The 14,286-nt window shown below is 34.6% G+C and overlaps 1 protein-coding gene across 1 annotated transcript; it reads left to right on the forward strand.

Moving 5' to 3' along the window:
• Positions 1-6,470: 6,470 nt before the first annotated feature.
• On the forward strand, positions 6,471-10,967 carry LOC119068371. Its single transcript, XM_037171940.1, has 3 exons — positions 6,471-6,486; positions 10,166-10,393; positions 10,505-10,967. Exons 1-3 carry the CDS (start codon positions 6,471-6,473, stop codon positions 10,954-10,956), a joined length of 696 nt encoding a protein of 231 aa, XP_037027835.1. The 3' UTR covers positions 10,957-10,967.
• The last annotated feature ends 3,319 nt before the right edge of the window (positions 10,968-14,286 follow it).

The following is a 14,286-nucleotide window of genomic DNA, read 5'->3' on the forward strand; positions in this document are numbered from 1 at the left end:
AAAATAGCTACTGTACCACACACAGCATATGCGACGAACCTCTACCAATGACCATAATTTCAGATAAATGCGTAATTGTCGGTGATATGTAACAAAAACTATTTTGGTCACCCTAGTGCAGACCATTTTTTCATGATATCTGGCGTGCATAATTACTTCGAGGATTTTTTTTGTTGTAAATGACTTAGGAGGGTCGCCTGATTCAATTACTGTATACTTTCCAAAAATCGCCGATGGCTTGTTTTTAAATTGTTCGAAGTTTTGGCAAATTGACTCTTAATTCTAAATCGAAATAAGCAAAAATGTCTTGGACTTTTGCTTGTCTCTGTTTCGTAAAATCCTATAATTTCTAATGTGAATATGATTATTTTGTGCAAGGAATATAACAAAATCGAAGTTATTAAACCTTAATAGACACAGTTTTAAGCCATTTGTTATCTGCAGCGATGTCAAAAAATGATAGACAATCTGTCGTTAGTATGATTTTATATAAGAATCAGTCAAAAACACTCAAAAGAGTAAAAGTGACGCAAGTCCCTGTGCATACTTCCAAAACAACTGATATCGCTGGATGTGACGCATTCTGCGCTTGTACGCAAAAACTGTAACAGGAAAAATTTGACCAAAGAAATGCTAGAAGCAAAATTTTACCAAAAAAAAATTGCGTCACAAAGTGGCAGATGATTCGGACGTATTAGGACTTGCCTATTTTAAAAAAATTCTTAAAAGTACTTTCCTCAACATCTGCCACTTGCGACGCAATTTTATTTGCTGTGTATATGGTTCTGCAGTCTACGACATTGAAATTTTTTCTAGTAATAGGACTTGCGTCACGGGCGCTATGCTAACGCGCGCCCATGATATGAAATGTTAAGACAAATGAAGTAGGAGATTTTGTATCAAATGTGTTTTTTTAGATTTGATGATATAATAACGATGCGGTTGCCGCTATCTCGTAATAGATTAATATAAACCGAAACAATGAAATTCGCAAATCAATTTTCAACGTTGACAAATTTCAAAATTCAGCATTTTCCCAAGACAATTTTTTGACTCTATATCAGTATCGCATTATGCGGGCGAATCACTTTCATTTCAATTCAATAAATTCATCAACATGATTCACTTCAGTTGAACTGTGTTACCGAAACATCTTGAAAATGAAAATTGTCACTTTTGCCGATTTAGCATAACAATAAAATCCGTTTGCGATATATCTTCCGAATGTGTATAACCCTTTCGGCATTGTCAGCAAATTTTAACCATTTTGAAAAATGTAAATGGAAAACTCATCTGAAGATTTAGCTAAACACAAAGTCGGAAAGTCTTAATGGGTTAAATTCCATAAACAAAAATACATTCAATAGAATATACCACCATACCCTTTTCGCCTGGTGTTTTCGTTTTATACTTATATCCCAATGCAGAATATAAACCATTGCACATAAATCGCAATTTCTATTTAAGATTTATGGTCACACTCAAACAATATAAAGTACATAGAAATACAGCAGTGGAAACAAGTTACAAAGACACTTAAAACCGTTTTCCCACTCCCATCCCCCATTTTGATACACACTTCTGTAACGCACAATCAGTAAATGTTCACGTTTTCTCGACGACGACGAATTTGATTTATTTTCAATTTTCTCGATTGATTAAAATAATTATTTTCCGCTTTTATTCATTCATTATCATTACAAGAATACGCATATTACAAGATGGTATTCAGGCACTGCGTGAATGTGTAAAATGAAGTGGGAAACACAAAAATTTTTAGTTGAAATCAACAAATTTTCGAAGAGTGTTATACCCCCGACCGTACAGAAAAAGCAATATGTGTAATGTGTTTGCACCAATACGTTCGCCGAAAATGTTTTCCACTTAGAAATTTGTTCTTAAGTTGATATGAATGGTGTTGTAGTCAATATCATTATCTACTGGAAGAAACAATGAAACACTTTTCTCGTTAGACAACATAAATCACAATTAAGACGTTGAATAAGGTTTTATATTCTGCATTGCAAATGAATTTAGTAAAAAGGGAGAACATAGACAATGTAATGTCTTTGGAATTAAAATATGGAGACTGATCAAACCTCAAGTATTACAGACATTGTCAATCGTATTGGGGTATGCTATAACCGACAAAAAGGCTCTAGTGTTCTCAAAATTTATTTTTATTCCGTTAATTGACGAATCAGGCGCATAATAGAGTAAAACCGTTAGGTGCGTGCCCTGGTTTAGAGGCGAGTCCCCCTTCGTCTTTTCTTTTTGTTCGTTCAAATCAACAAAAAAGGGGCTAAACAACGCGCTTCAAGTGACATATGCCAAATAAAAACTGCCGAATTGCAACCACGAGAAACCACATTTGTCGGTGAAATTTAACTTTAACACACTCTTACACTACTGGGCCAGTGATTGATACCACCCAAAGAAGAAGACACTGTTGATAATAATGATAAATTCACGAAAATCGCGGAGCAGCAAACAAAAACGCTACTTACTCTTCTTCTTCTTCTACTATGCCAAATAGAGTACAGTGGACGACATCTCAAATGTCTCACTGTCATTTTTTTCAGAGAATGTCATTGTGAATTTGTAATGACACAATAAAATTCTCAGAAAAATTTGACAGTGAGACATTTGAGATGTCGTTCACTGTACTATTTTGTATGAATAATTTTTCCAGATTTTTTTACAGTGCCAAAATTTGTTCCATTTCAGTACTATATTTAGAGTACCACTCATACTTGAAGTGCGTTGGGCTAAACCGTAAAATTTTTAACTCTTAGTAACAAATCGGTCTAAGCCTAGCACAGTGTCTGTTAAAATTGATGAAGTAAAAGATTTTGTACCAAAGACCAGGCGACCTCCCTTACTAGGACAATAGTATACTTGAATGATAAAATATCTTAACATGTTCCCATTAATAGCTTACATAATTTGCTCCGAACAGTTCAGGTTTCTACCAACCTGGAACCTTGTAAAAATCAATCTGATGACGTGATCAACGATTCGATCAGGATTTGATAAGGAGATCAAGGACAATCAGGATGAATAAGACAAAAAATCGCACACGCTTTTTTGTGTGGTATGTTGCACAAAATAAACTTCGACAAGACTGGCAACAGAGCAAATTTTTGCCAGCGTATCCGTCTGTCACACCAATTTTCATTCCATTCCCATATTAACATAAATTTTTGATGATTGAGTCGTCTGCCGTCTAAATCATAAACGATTCATTGATGTACATACTTGAACAAACGCAATCGGAAACTTACGAGTTCGGTTGTTGCTGAAGTGGTCTGAGTTCGGTTCTATCATTGCATAATCATGTCGTGATTAAAACATACTTAACGCTCCAACCAACAACATTAAACGTTAAAAATGAGAAATTAAATGAGAAACTTAAAATTATACTCAAATGTTGAATGTTTAACCTTTTAAAAGTGCTATCTGAAAACTGATAAAGAACCGCAAACTGCAACAACGTGCATGTACAACGCTCAACATAAGGCGGAGAAGTGCTTAGGTCATTATTTCGCTTGAAACTAAGCTTATTTCGAAATTATTGTAGACGAGTCACCGACAATAATGTTTTTAAATTGAGACATAAAAACATACCCGAAATTGATACGTTTTTTTTCTTCGGTATCCAACCCTTTTTTCCTTTATTACTATTTTTTAATTAACCTGTGTACGTTGCGTATATTACGTACGAACAACATTTTTCTTCTGATAGAAAAAATACTGTAGATAAAAACGAAAGACATATTAAGTTACACCAGGGCCACGAGCATTGATCTTATCTAAATCTGTTGGAACACTTCGAACATCATATAGAAATATAATTTATGAAGCGAAAGGGTTTTAGAAACCTTCCTAACAATGTTGTTAAATCACACGTTAATTTGAGTTCTGAGCATTTTTGATAGAATGCTTGCGTATATATAATCATAAAATGTTTTTTAATTACGTCAGAACTGTCTATTCTAAGGCGGTATAAACAAACGAACGTGTCGACCGAAACAGACCTCACCAGCATGTTTAGCGTACCATGCAAGATACGAAAATATTCTTCCGACAAAGACGAATTTCCTTTACACTTTTTACGTTCATTTATAATAGCCTACACTCAGGCGGTTTATTTTTATGTATACAACGTTATAATATATATATGAAAGAGTCTTGCTTGATTAATTCATTGCAAAATAATTCATTTACAAAATTCTAGACGTTTTCCGATAGTTTATCGAGTAATCAATTGAAACAAAGCTCTCGTTTTAATTTAATGAATTTTATATTTAATTTTTCACTGATTTGAAATTAAATTGTTGCTTTATGTATTATAACACATCGGTGAATATTTCCCATTATCACGTAACATTCTAGTTGGAATGTCGCTTTGTACACAAAATGGTAAAAGAAATTATTTGGTTTGAAATGATTGAGAAATTTATCAATTTGAAATATTTTCAACTTGATTTTGGTTTGTTATGTCGATAACGATATTTTTCTAATGCATAATCGGTTTTAAAATCAATCAATCAGTGGCGGATTACCCTATGGGAAATTCGGTACCATGCCCATGGCGCTGGAAAAATTTAACGCTGAGCTCAGCCACTGAATGTACAATTATTGTCTGAAGAGAAATTGTTTATTATTAGTTTCAAACTGAAATTTAAAAAAATGTTGCCTGCGGCGTTTGTAATCTGTCATAAACCTATGCAGTGTTTGCGAATGAACTTTATACATTGTATAATCTCGTAAGGCACAGTACCCAAATTTTTATTTTGACAAGCGCATGAGTCCATGAGTTAAAAGTGAAAATTCGGTTGGCATGTTTGAACATTTACAAATGGAAATTTCTTGTTAAGGGCATATTTTTTTGAATTGGTTTCCACAGTTTTTCCGGCTCTTTTCATCCCCGAAAGTTTTGGATGTCCTCCCACATAACTCGGCGGTTCGCTGATGGTAAATTTTCAAAATCTGTAAAATCGTTTATCAGCGGACGTCTGAGTTTCTATGGTGAACGAATAAAACTTGCTGGAGACGATAGAGCGTGAAAAACTATGGAACAAATCCGTTATTGGCGGAGAAAAAATTTTGATAGCGGAGATCGCCGTAGACAATGGGTTTGAAAATGCAGACCTCCGCCAATTGCAATAGTTTTGTATGACCAGTTACCTCAGATTAAATTTTTAACACTTTGAGGCAATAGAGAAAGGACCAGTCTATGCCTGAAATTAAGATTTTTCTTGAAACTAGAGTTTTCAGTCTTAAAAATTGCAACGCAACAGACCGTTATTGGCGGAATCTGCCCTTAACTTTATTTTATTAAGAATTCGAGAATACGGCGAATAATGCTAATTTCACTAAAATTTACGTCGGATTCAAAATTCATAATTTTTCACTACCTTTCCGGGAAAAAAAGTTCAGTAATTTCTGAGATATCGGATAAATGCCCTTCTTTATTAATGTTGCCCTCGATTTCCGCTAGCCTATTACACACAAGAGCGTAAATCCGGTTAAAAGAGGAAAGCTGATTACTCGAAAATAATACCACAGTAAGAAGTAAAAAAATGAAAAAGATAAAACTCGAACTAAAATTTTTAACTTTTAACTCATGACAACACACTTTTCTTTCTCCACTCTTTCTCTCTTGTGGGTGGAAATAGCCTCCGGCTCTGGAAACCTCTCATTCGCTTAAAAAAAAACCTTTCAGCATAAGTTGTTAGGAACTAACTAACGATGTCACAATACGTGACGCTGTATTTCAGCACTAGTTAGGAAAATAGAAATATTGTCACCTGAATTGCCATTTTGTTTTTAAAAATGTTTTCTCATCTGTGTGTCTAAATTTACAACGTCAAGTATAGCAAACTTCAGTATTCGAACGAATAGATTTTAATAAAATTAAATTGTTTGGAACATCAATCTAGGAAATAGTCTAGACGAATCAGTCGTTTGGATGCAATACAAATCGAGAGCAACATTACTGAAGGGAGTAACTACCATATCCCTAAAACTACTCAATGGATTTTGATAAGCTTCTTCCCACTGAAAACTAGAATTTGTTTCTGATTTTTTAGCTTCATTTTTACACATTTTGATATTTTTTGAACAAATTCGCATCTTGGCACCTACTTCACATTTTTTTGTCCTTAAAGTTTGCCAAGATTTTTTTGGTTTTTCGACTGTATCTTCCGAACAATTGGTCGGATGATTTCAATCTGTGTCTCAAAAAGTTACAGATAATTCTACACTGACAAGAAATATTTTTTCAAGTTACCTGTGACAGATAATCTTTTCAAACAGATTACCTGCAGATGGTAATGTAGCTAAAAGTGAGCTGACACAGGTAATGTTACAGAAATAAATTATCTGTGACTGGTGTCGTGCCCCAAAGCTTTCTGTAAGTAGGCTATCTGTCAAGTATTACCTGTGACAGATAATGTGTCTGCCAAATGTTAGCTGTCGCAGGTAATGTACATTAGCTGGTACGGGTTATGTTTTAGCGTATATTAAAAATAACACTATGTAACGTCACGTACTGAATGGCACAGTGACAACGCACTGGACTCATGGCCTGAGTGTCCCCGGATCGAATCCAACGTTTGCAACCTTTTTTTTAAAATTGCAAATCTACTATCGAAATGAATGTAAAAGTACCAGAAACAGCACATTTTAAAAATATTACCCTGTCAGAGATAATGTAACGAAAAAACATTACCTGGAGACGTACATTACAATGTGGTGAATACGCCATTTAGTAATATTACCCTCAAAATAATTCGTTAAATCCGTGCATAGTTTGTGCCGGTTCAGATATTGGATAATTAATTTTTACTGTTCTAAACGACGAAGTGTAAAATGCCCTTAAAACATCTAAAAAACCATTAAAGCCATTCACCAACGAAAGAGTTGTCCAATTGTTCATACATTGTTGCATATATAGAACCCAACGAAATTCGATATTATTAAAGTTATAATTCCACGTGCTACGCGCCTTTGTCCTTGACTTTAAAATATCCTTTAAAAATTGCATAAAAACGCCATTATATAACAATATGATTATATCATTGTATTCGCGATTGTATGCGTTTCTCTTATGTGGTAACAATTTCTTTTTTTCTTTTTTGCAGATGCGATCTCGTGATCTTTGTGTGGATTTCAGCGTTTTTTGTTTTACTTCTTTGCTTTCTTTAATTCGCGCACGTCTTTCTATTGCTAATATTTGAAACCAGATGTAACCAATGGCTATGATATCATATGTCTGGCGAAAAGTCTGCAAGCTATTCTAAAAACCAAAATAAAAATGAATCCAAACAAAATTAGCTAAAGAACAAAACACCGAACCAAAAATAAAAAAAAATTCTTTCGATTTTGAGATTATTTTGCTAAACTTCCTGATGGATTGTGTGTTTAAATCATCTGCTCATTCCCTTATAGACCTTCATTTATAGACCTTCATTTTGAAATATTTATTACATAATTTTCGTTATCCAATACATATTTACATAAGCGATGGATATATATGTATATACACATGCAGGATGTTATATAACTGAAAAAAGGTATTATGTGTTCGCCCGTCCCAGTCCTTCATGTTTCTTGTTTATTTATTTCTTTCGTTTACATTTTAAAAACGTAACCTTTGCGTGCGTTGAATTTTGGGAATATATTTTTTTTGTCAAAATTTACTACCTCGATGCAATTTGGTTTCGATGTTTAAATGAGCTGTAATTTATAACCGATAAACTAATTTTTGACGAAATTATTGGTGGGAAGTTGTTAAATTTTGCGATACGATCGTCTCTCAGGGTCATGTGGGACGTATCTGGATTGAACACGAAGACCTGAGGAAATCCTATCGACGAAAACGATCTAGAATTCAACTATTGCATTTTATTTATGTAAAAAACGATGCTTTATCGTTAGATGCTTTTACTGACTAACACGCTGATTGAGTGAATTTTAAAACTTATACAACAAAACTGATAACCGATTTTCATGAGCAATTCTTGTGAAACATTACGCATTTAAATGAAAAATAACAACCGCTTCCTTTTCCGGAATTATCACCAGCAATTGTTTCCACTTTACATTATTTTAACATTTTCAATTAAAATGTAATGAAGAAGCACAAAATGATACCCAATACGAGCTTAACGACAAATTCTAATCCAATAATAGGGAAAAAGGAATACGCAATGGGTTATCATATTACTAAGCTAAGTTTCGCTCTACATACAAAATTTCTTCTTTTTTGTCGTTTGGTGGTTCAGTTAGGTGTCTGCTGTTGGCAAACTCAAAATAATCAATTGTTACTTTCGGAATAGGAATGGAATTTAGTTGTTCGCTGTTTCCGTAGCATAAGGGATTGGGATTGGGATTACGTATATATAATAGCCCTAGGACCTCGTCTAGTAATTCAAATTTGCAACAACTTGGACGAAAGATTCTAAACTCAAAAACGTAATAAAGAGTGTATGGCGTAACACTTCTCCCAGTGGTCAAATGGGAAATGGCTTGTTTGAGATGCGACCTGTTCGGACATGCTTGCGAATGTTACATAAAAATAACTTCAATAACACCTAGTGATGTGGCAATCAACGTAACACAACGGAAAGAACGTTTATATTCAGTACTGAATTCAGTAAAATCATTAATAACCATCTCGTTACTTTTTCGGTTGAAACGATGGATGCTCTTGCTCTAGCGAATCAACGAAATTATTTGTCAACAAATTAGGGAAAAAAATAAATTTTATTTCCGGCGATAATAAATCAAAATCATAATTTTGTTCAAAAAGAATTAGTCTCCCAAGTAGCATTTCAGAAAAAATAACTTATTCGTTAAAATAACGTTGTAGCAACGTTGCCACAACGGTTGTGCAACCGTTGTTGCCCGGTTATAGTTTAACCTACGTCAATTAACCGTTGGATAACCGTTAAACAACGAAAAAGTTAAAAATTATAGTTGCTCTACCTTAAATTTTTAACTTTTTCGTTGTTTAACTGTTATCCAACGGTTAATTGACCTAGGTTAAACTATAACCGGGCAACAACGATTGCAAAACCGTTGTGACAACGTTGCTACAACGTTATTCTAACGAATAAGTTATTTTTTCTGAAATGCTACTTGGGTAGCAATTCAGTGTGGAAATGTGGTGAGGATATTGTCAGTACGATTCCATTCGTAGGAAAACAGGATCAAATAAATAATTTTGATGCCACTCAGCTTCATAATATGCAAAATTTGCAAACTTTAGATGCCTCTGTAGCAACGTTGTATGCAACTCGATGCAAAGTATTTTATTAAGCTCATGATAAAGTACTTTGCACCTCGGTTGCATAATAGTATGTTGTGTTACAAGTATTGTAATGTTGATTTTTTCAGCACTAGACCCAAGTTTTCCTTACGAGCGGAGCGAGTAAGGAAAATTTGGTCGTGTGCTGAAAAAATCTCATTACAATACGTGTAACACATCATGCTTTGTGCCAACCGAGAATTGAAATAGACAAATGCACAAAAATTCAGAATTTTCATTGTAAACAATCTCTCTTCGAATTTGATCGATCACGTTGCTTTGCATTTTTTTTAAACGAATGCTGTAATAACTCATACCAATTTCATTTCAACACTGGTTTGAGTGTTGTAATAAGCCATGAAAACGGGTGTTGTAATTTTGGACATTTCAATCTAGTTATCGATATTGAAATCCGTCGTATTTCAATTCTCGGTGGCACAAATTACTATTTCGCAACAAGTGACAAAAAGTAGGACTTTCCGTTGCCTTTTTTGCGAAAAACGTTGTATACAACTCGATGATAAATGCTTTTTTAGGCAAACGATGTTTACGGTTGTATAACTATAAATAAATTAGATGAAACAGGCGTAAAATAACGCGTAGAACCACTAAGTCAGTTACTCTGTCTTTTTAAGTATTGTTAGAGTTTAGTACAAAATCTTTTAATTCCTTGTTTTTACCATACCAGCGATTTTGCCCTAAACTACAAAACAAGAAATCCATAACAATCCTAGGTCTGTAACAGTATTTTTCCTAGCTTGTGTTGAAATATTGCGTATTTCCAACGTTGTTTAGTAAAATATATATGAAAGTCCATAAAACCACTGTTGGAGATGTGAGTGGAACAAGTAACTATTTTCGTTTCCTTCGAGAATGATGCTTGTCAAAAAGCCCGTCTACTCGCATCATCTCAAGAAGAATCCGGATATTGGTTAGGCGCTTTACCGTCGACATCATTGGGTTTATGTTTGGACAACGACTCATTAAGAATTGCAGTTGCCTTGAGACTCGGTGCGAAAATATGCAATACACACAATTGCAAATGCGGAAAGAAAGTGGACGAATTCGGTCATCATGGTTTAAGTTGTTTGAAATGCGTTGGTCGGTACGCCAGACATAAGAATTTGAATGAAACGTTTCGAAGAGGAGTAGTATCAGCTGGAGTTCCAGCGATTTTGGAACCACCAGGGACTGTACGTGAAGATGGAAAACGACCAGATGGATTAACATTAACACCGTGGTCACATGGCAAATGCTTACTGTGGGATGCAACCTGTGGTGACACACTTGCAAAATCATACGTAAAGCAGACTTCCAGAGATGTTGGTTGGGTTGCCAGAACAGCAGAACAAGATAAGATATCTCATTATTCATCCTTACTTAGTCAATATCATTTTATTCCGCTAGGTTTTGAAACCTTAGGTCCATGGGGACCACATTGTAAGAAATTTGTTTCCGATTTGGGCAAAAGAATTTCAGAACTTACACATGAAAAAAGGGCCACATTATACCTCAAACAAAGGCTGAGCATTGACGTTCAACGAGGAAACGCGATATCAGTTCTCAATACATTGCCATCAACGAGTTCTCTGGAAGAAGTTTTTTATTTGATTTCAAAAAAAAAGACTAATTTTTTGTAATATTTTCTTTTGAAAAGATCGTTTTTTTACTGACTGCGCCTTAGTGAGCAGTCTTTTTTTCGCATTTTATAATAAATTCTACAGATCAAAAAAAAAAGTAACTATTTAGCTGTTTCATCGGTTGCTAGGAATCTCGCGCCGCGTCATTCACAATAATTCACATTTTGACACATTTTGTATAAGGAAGATGTCACTTTGTGAATTATTGTGAATGACGCGGCGCGAGATTCCTTAACACCGTTTCATCACTTCAATCGCTTTATATGTGTACAGAATATTGCTGCACAATTAAATATTTAAATTCATTCAGATATGAACTCTGGAAGGTCTTTTTTTGTATATTTAATATCCGAACTGTTTCGAATGACACGACCCGACCATGTAGACGGGATGATAAAAAAATGAAATTAAGACTCAAAAGACATGATCCGAAGTAGTAGATCGTTAAAACTTCTGCGAACCTAAAGGGCTGCTACATATCAGAAGCGGTGTACGTTGTACGAAAGCGAACCAATAAGACATTAAAATTAATCATAAAACATTTTAAATAACCGCGAATAAATTAAAAGAAATAAAAAACATACTCGATTTAAATAACATACATATCAAGAAGAGCTGTCAGAAGGTGACCTAAATAAGATAAAAACAGCGGCTGAATAACAACAACAAACACCCGTCGTCAACAGAAAAACCTATTACTTGTAATACAAATACGAGAAAAAAAATAGTTTTATAGGGACGTCCGGACTTACTTTTCATCGCTATATAAGATCCAATTCGTAATATATTTTTTTTAAAGACCCATTTAAATCCACGCTAAATGAAATATGGTTCACATGTTCAACCAATTCAACAAAAACATATTATTTTTATAAAAATATAATTCTTCATTACGAGAATATTCAAATGAAGTGTTTTAATTTAAAAGAAGATTAATTCTCAACATAGAAGAGCATTTTAAATACACACATGGACTAACAAAGCATTTTCAATCAAAAAAAATATATAAAAATTAGAAGTATTTTCATTCAAAGTTAAATGTTGTGTAATGGCTAAAGTATTCCGAAGACATACTTATGGATGGCATGGCACATATTTTCAAATTCGAAACTGCGTAGAAAATAAATAAAAAAAGGAAAATAAATTATAATTTGTTTTGTATTTCGGGTATGTTTGTTGTGTTGAGCAGATGTTTTGCTGGAGGAATGAAGGATTGTGGCTTAAATTCTTATAAGATTAAAATCAAGTGTATATTTGGTTATTAATAAAATTATAATTGAATTTTCGAATGTGTAAATGGACGATACAAATTAAATTTACAAATATATTCCCTGTTGTCAATAAATATTTCTGCATGTGGTGAAATCAACATTTTATGTTCAAAAAATTTCTCAAAGTTTCGTAACTCGGTAGAAACAAAAGCTTGTAGCTAATGTAAATTGAAAACAAATAACGAATTACACCAGTAAGCTCTGGTGGAATCCTAAAAATGCTTAGTATCAAGTGAAATGTCAAAAAATCGGACAGTGAATACAGGGGGTAGGGTAATTTGGCACCATGCAAGTTTGATGCGTGCCAGTCTCCACTTTAATGTGAATTTAGCACAGTGCCAGATTCACCATCTGAAGAGTAATTTGGCACAATGCAACTTTGGAAATTGGCACACGGTAGCCATAATAGAAAATTAAATAAAAGTGAATGGTGTGCTAATCATAGTTAGCCGTCTGTCCCTATTAGTCAACATTATTTACTTGGCAAAAGGCAAAAGGAAAGACTTTGCAAAAATTAGGGAATTGTGATGTTTCGATTCGAGGACCAACGTTTAGCTGCTCGACGAAGATTGCTCAATAGGGTCGGAAAGCGACAATTCCTCCAAGACATCGCAAATTTTATGCAAGACTTCGTAAAAGGACGAATTTTCTAGTTTGGAGACAAATTATTGAATTTCTCCCGATGCCTTCAAAGCCATAGCTTGTTTGCGTCCTTTTGTAAAAAGACAAATTTTTTAGTTTTGACTGCGAAAACTCGTAAAATGACAAAATGACAAAATGACTCACAGACTCAATCATAACTTCCAGATTAAAATGAGTTAGCACAAAACTGGCACACAAGCTTTGTTGCGTGTGCCAAATTCTCAAAAACCGAGGAAAAAAGGTAATCTGGCACATGTGCTAGATTCCACTTCATGTAAGGATCCCGAAAACAGTGTAATAAAATTTGCAAGCCGATACTAACCGATTGCTTTGGTACGTATCAGTCAAAAAAAGGTAAAAGTTTCTAAGAAACCATGTAAATTTTTCAAAAAAAACTTTTTCAAGTCTTTTTTAATATTTTGATTTCTGCCACTTTCCATATTATTTTGGTCAGGTCGACCTCCATACACTCATTTCTGTTACTTCCTATATTTTGGTTAGTCGCACTAAATATACTCATTTCTGCCACTTTCCATATATTTTGGTCAGGTAACACTCATATCTGCCATGTATTTCCATGTATTTTGGTCAGGTCACACTCCGACTCCATACACTTATTTCTGCTACTTTCCACATACTTTGGTCAAGTCACACTCCAGATACTCATTTCTGCCACTTCCCATTCAACTTATAAGTTGGAAATTATAAGTGGGAGTTTACAATTCTGATTGTAGATAAAAAAAACTTCATTCAACTTCTTCGATGGCGGTATCGTCCCCAATATAGACGCAACATTTCCTTTTTGTATAGCCAAACTAATGGGTTGAATCAAGTATGATGTAGACCGTTTCTCGTTTGCGATTTTACTGCCTATTTTCTTGATCAAATTTAACCCATGGGTACCAATAACTCCTGAATATTCCGAGCCGATGGGCGCAAAGCAGAATTGATTTAATAAATCTGAATAGTGGCGAATTTTCTTATCTTCTGCCTGTTTTGCAGCATATCCTACATGCTTTGAGGTGGAATTCAGATATGAAGGGGCGAAAGTGTCCCGACATGTATAATCCCAGAGAAGGGATTTTCCACGTGCCCATGGTATGATAGTCAAGCCGTCTGGTTGTTTTCCATCGGGTCTTGGGCATCCAGGGGGTTCCAAGATTGCAGGAACATCCGCTGATCGAGGTCTACGAAGTTGGAAGAGATTATTTACTAATGCATGTCGGATCCTTGTACCTTTTGCCTTTGAACAGGATAGTCCATGTCTACCAAATTGATCGACCTTTTCTCCACAGATGTAAGTGTGTGGTTGTACAATCGGTTTGCCTAGGCGTAGTGACATAGCGACTCTGAATTCATCATTTGATAGGAAAGTTCCCAATTGAGGTGATGGAATCGCATGCAGCCATGCGCCGGT

Source organism: Bradysia coprophila (assembly GCF_014529535.1).
Source record: "Bradysia coprophila strain Holo2 chromosome X unlocalized genomic scaffold, BU_Bcop_v1 contig_173, whole genome shotgun sequence".
Classification (NCBI taxonomy): Eukaryota; Metazoa; Arthropoda; class Insecta; order Diptera; family Sciaridae; genus Bradysia; species Bradysia coprophila.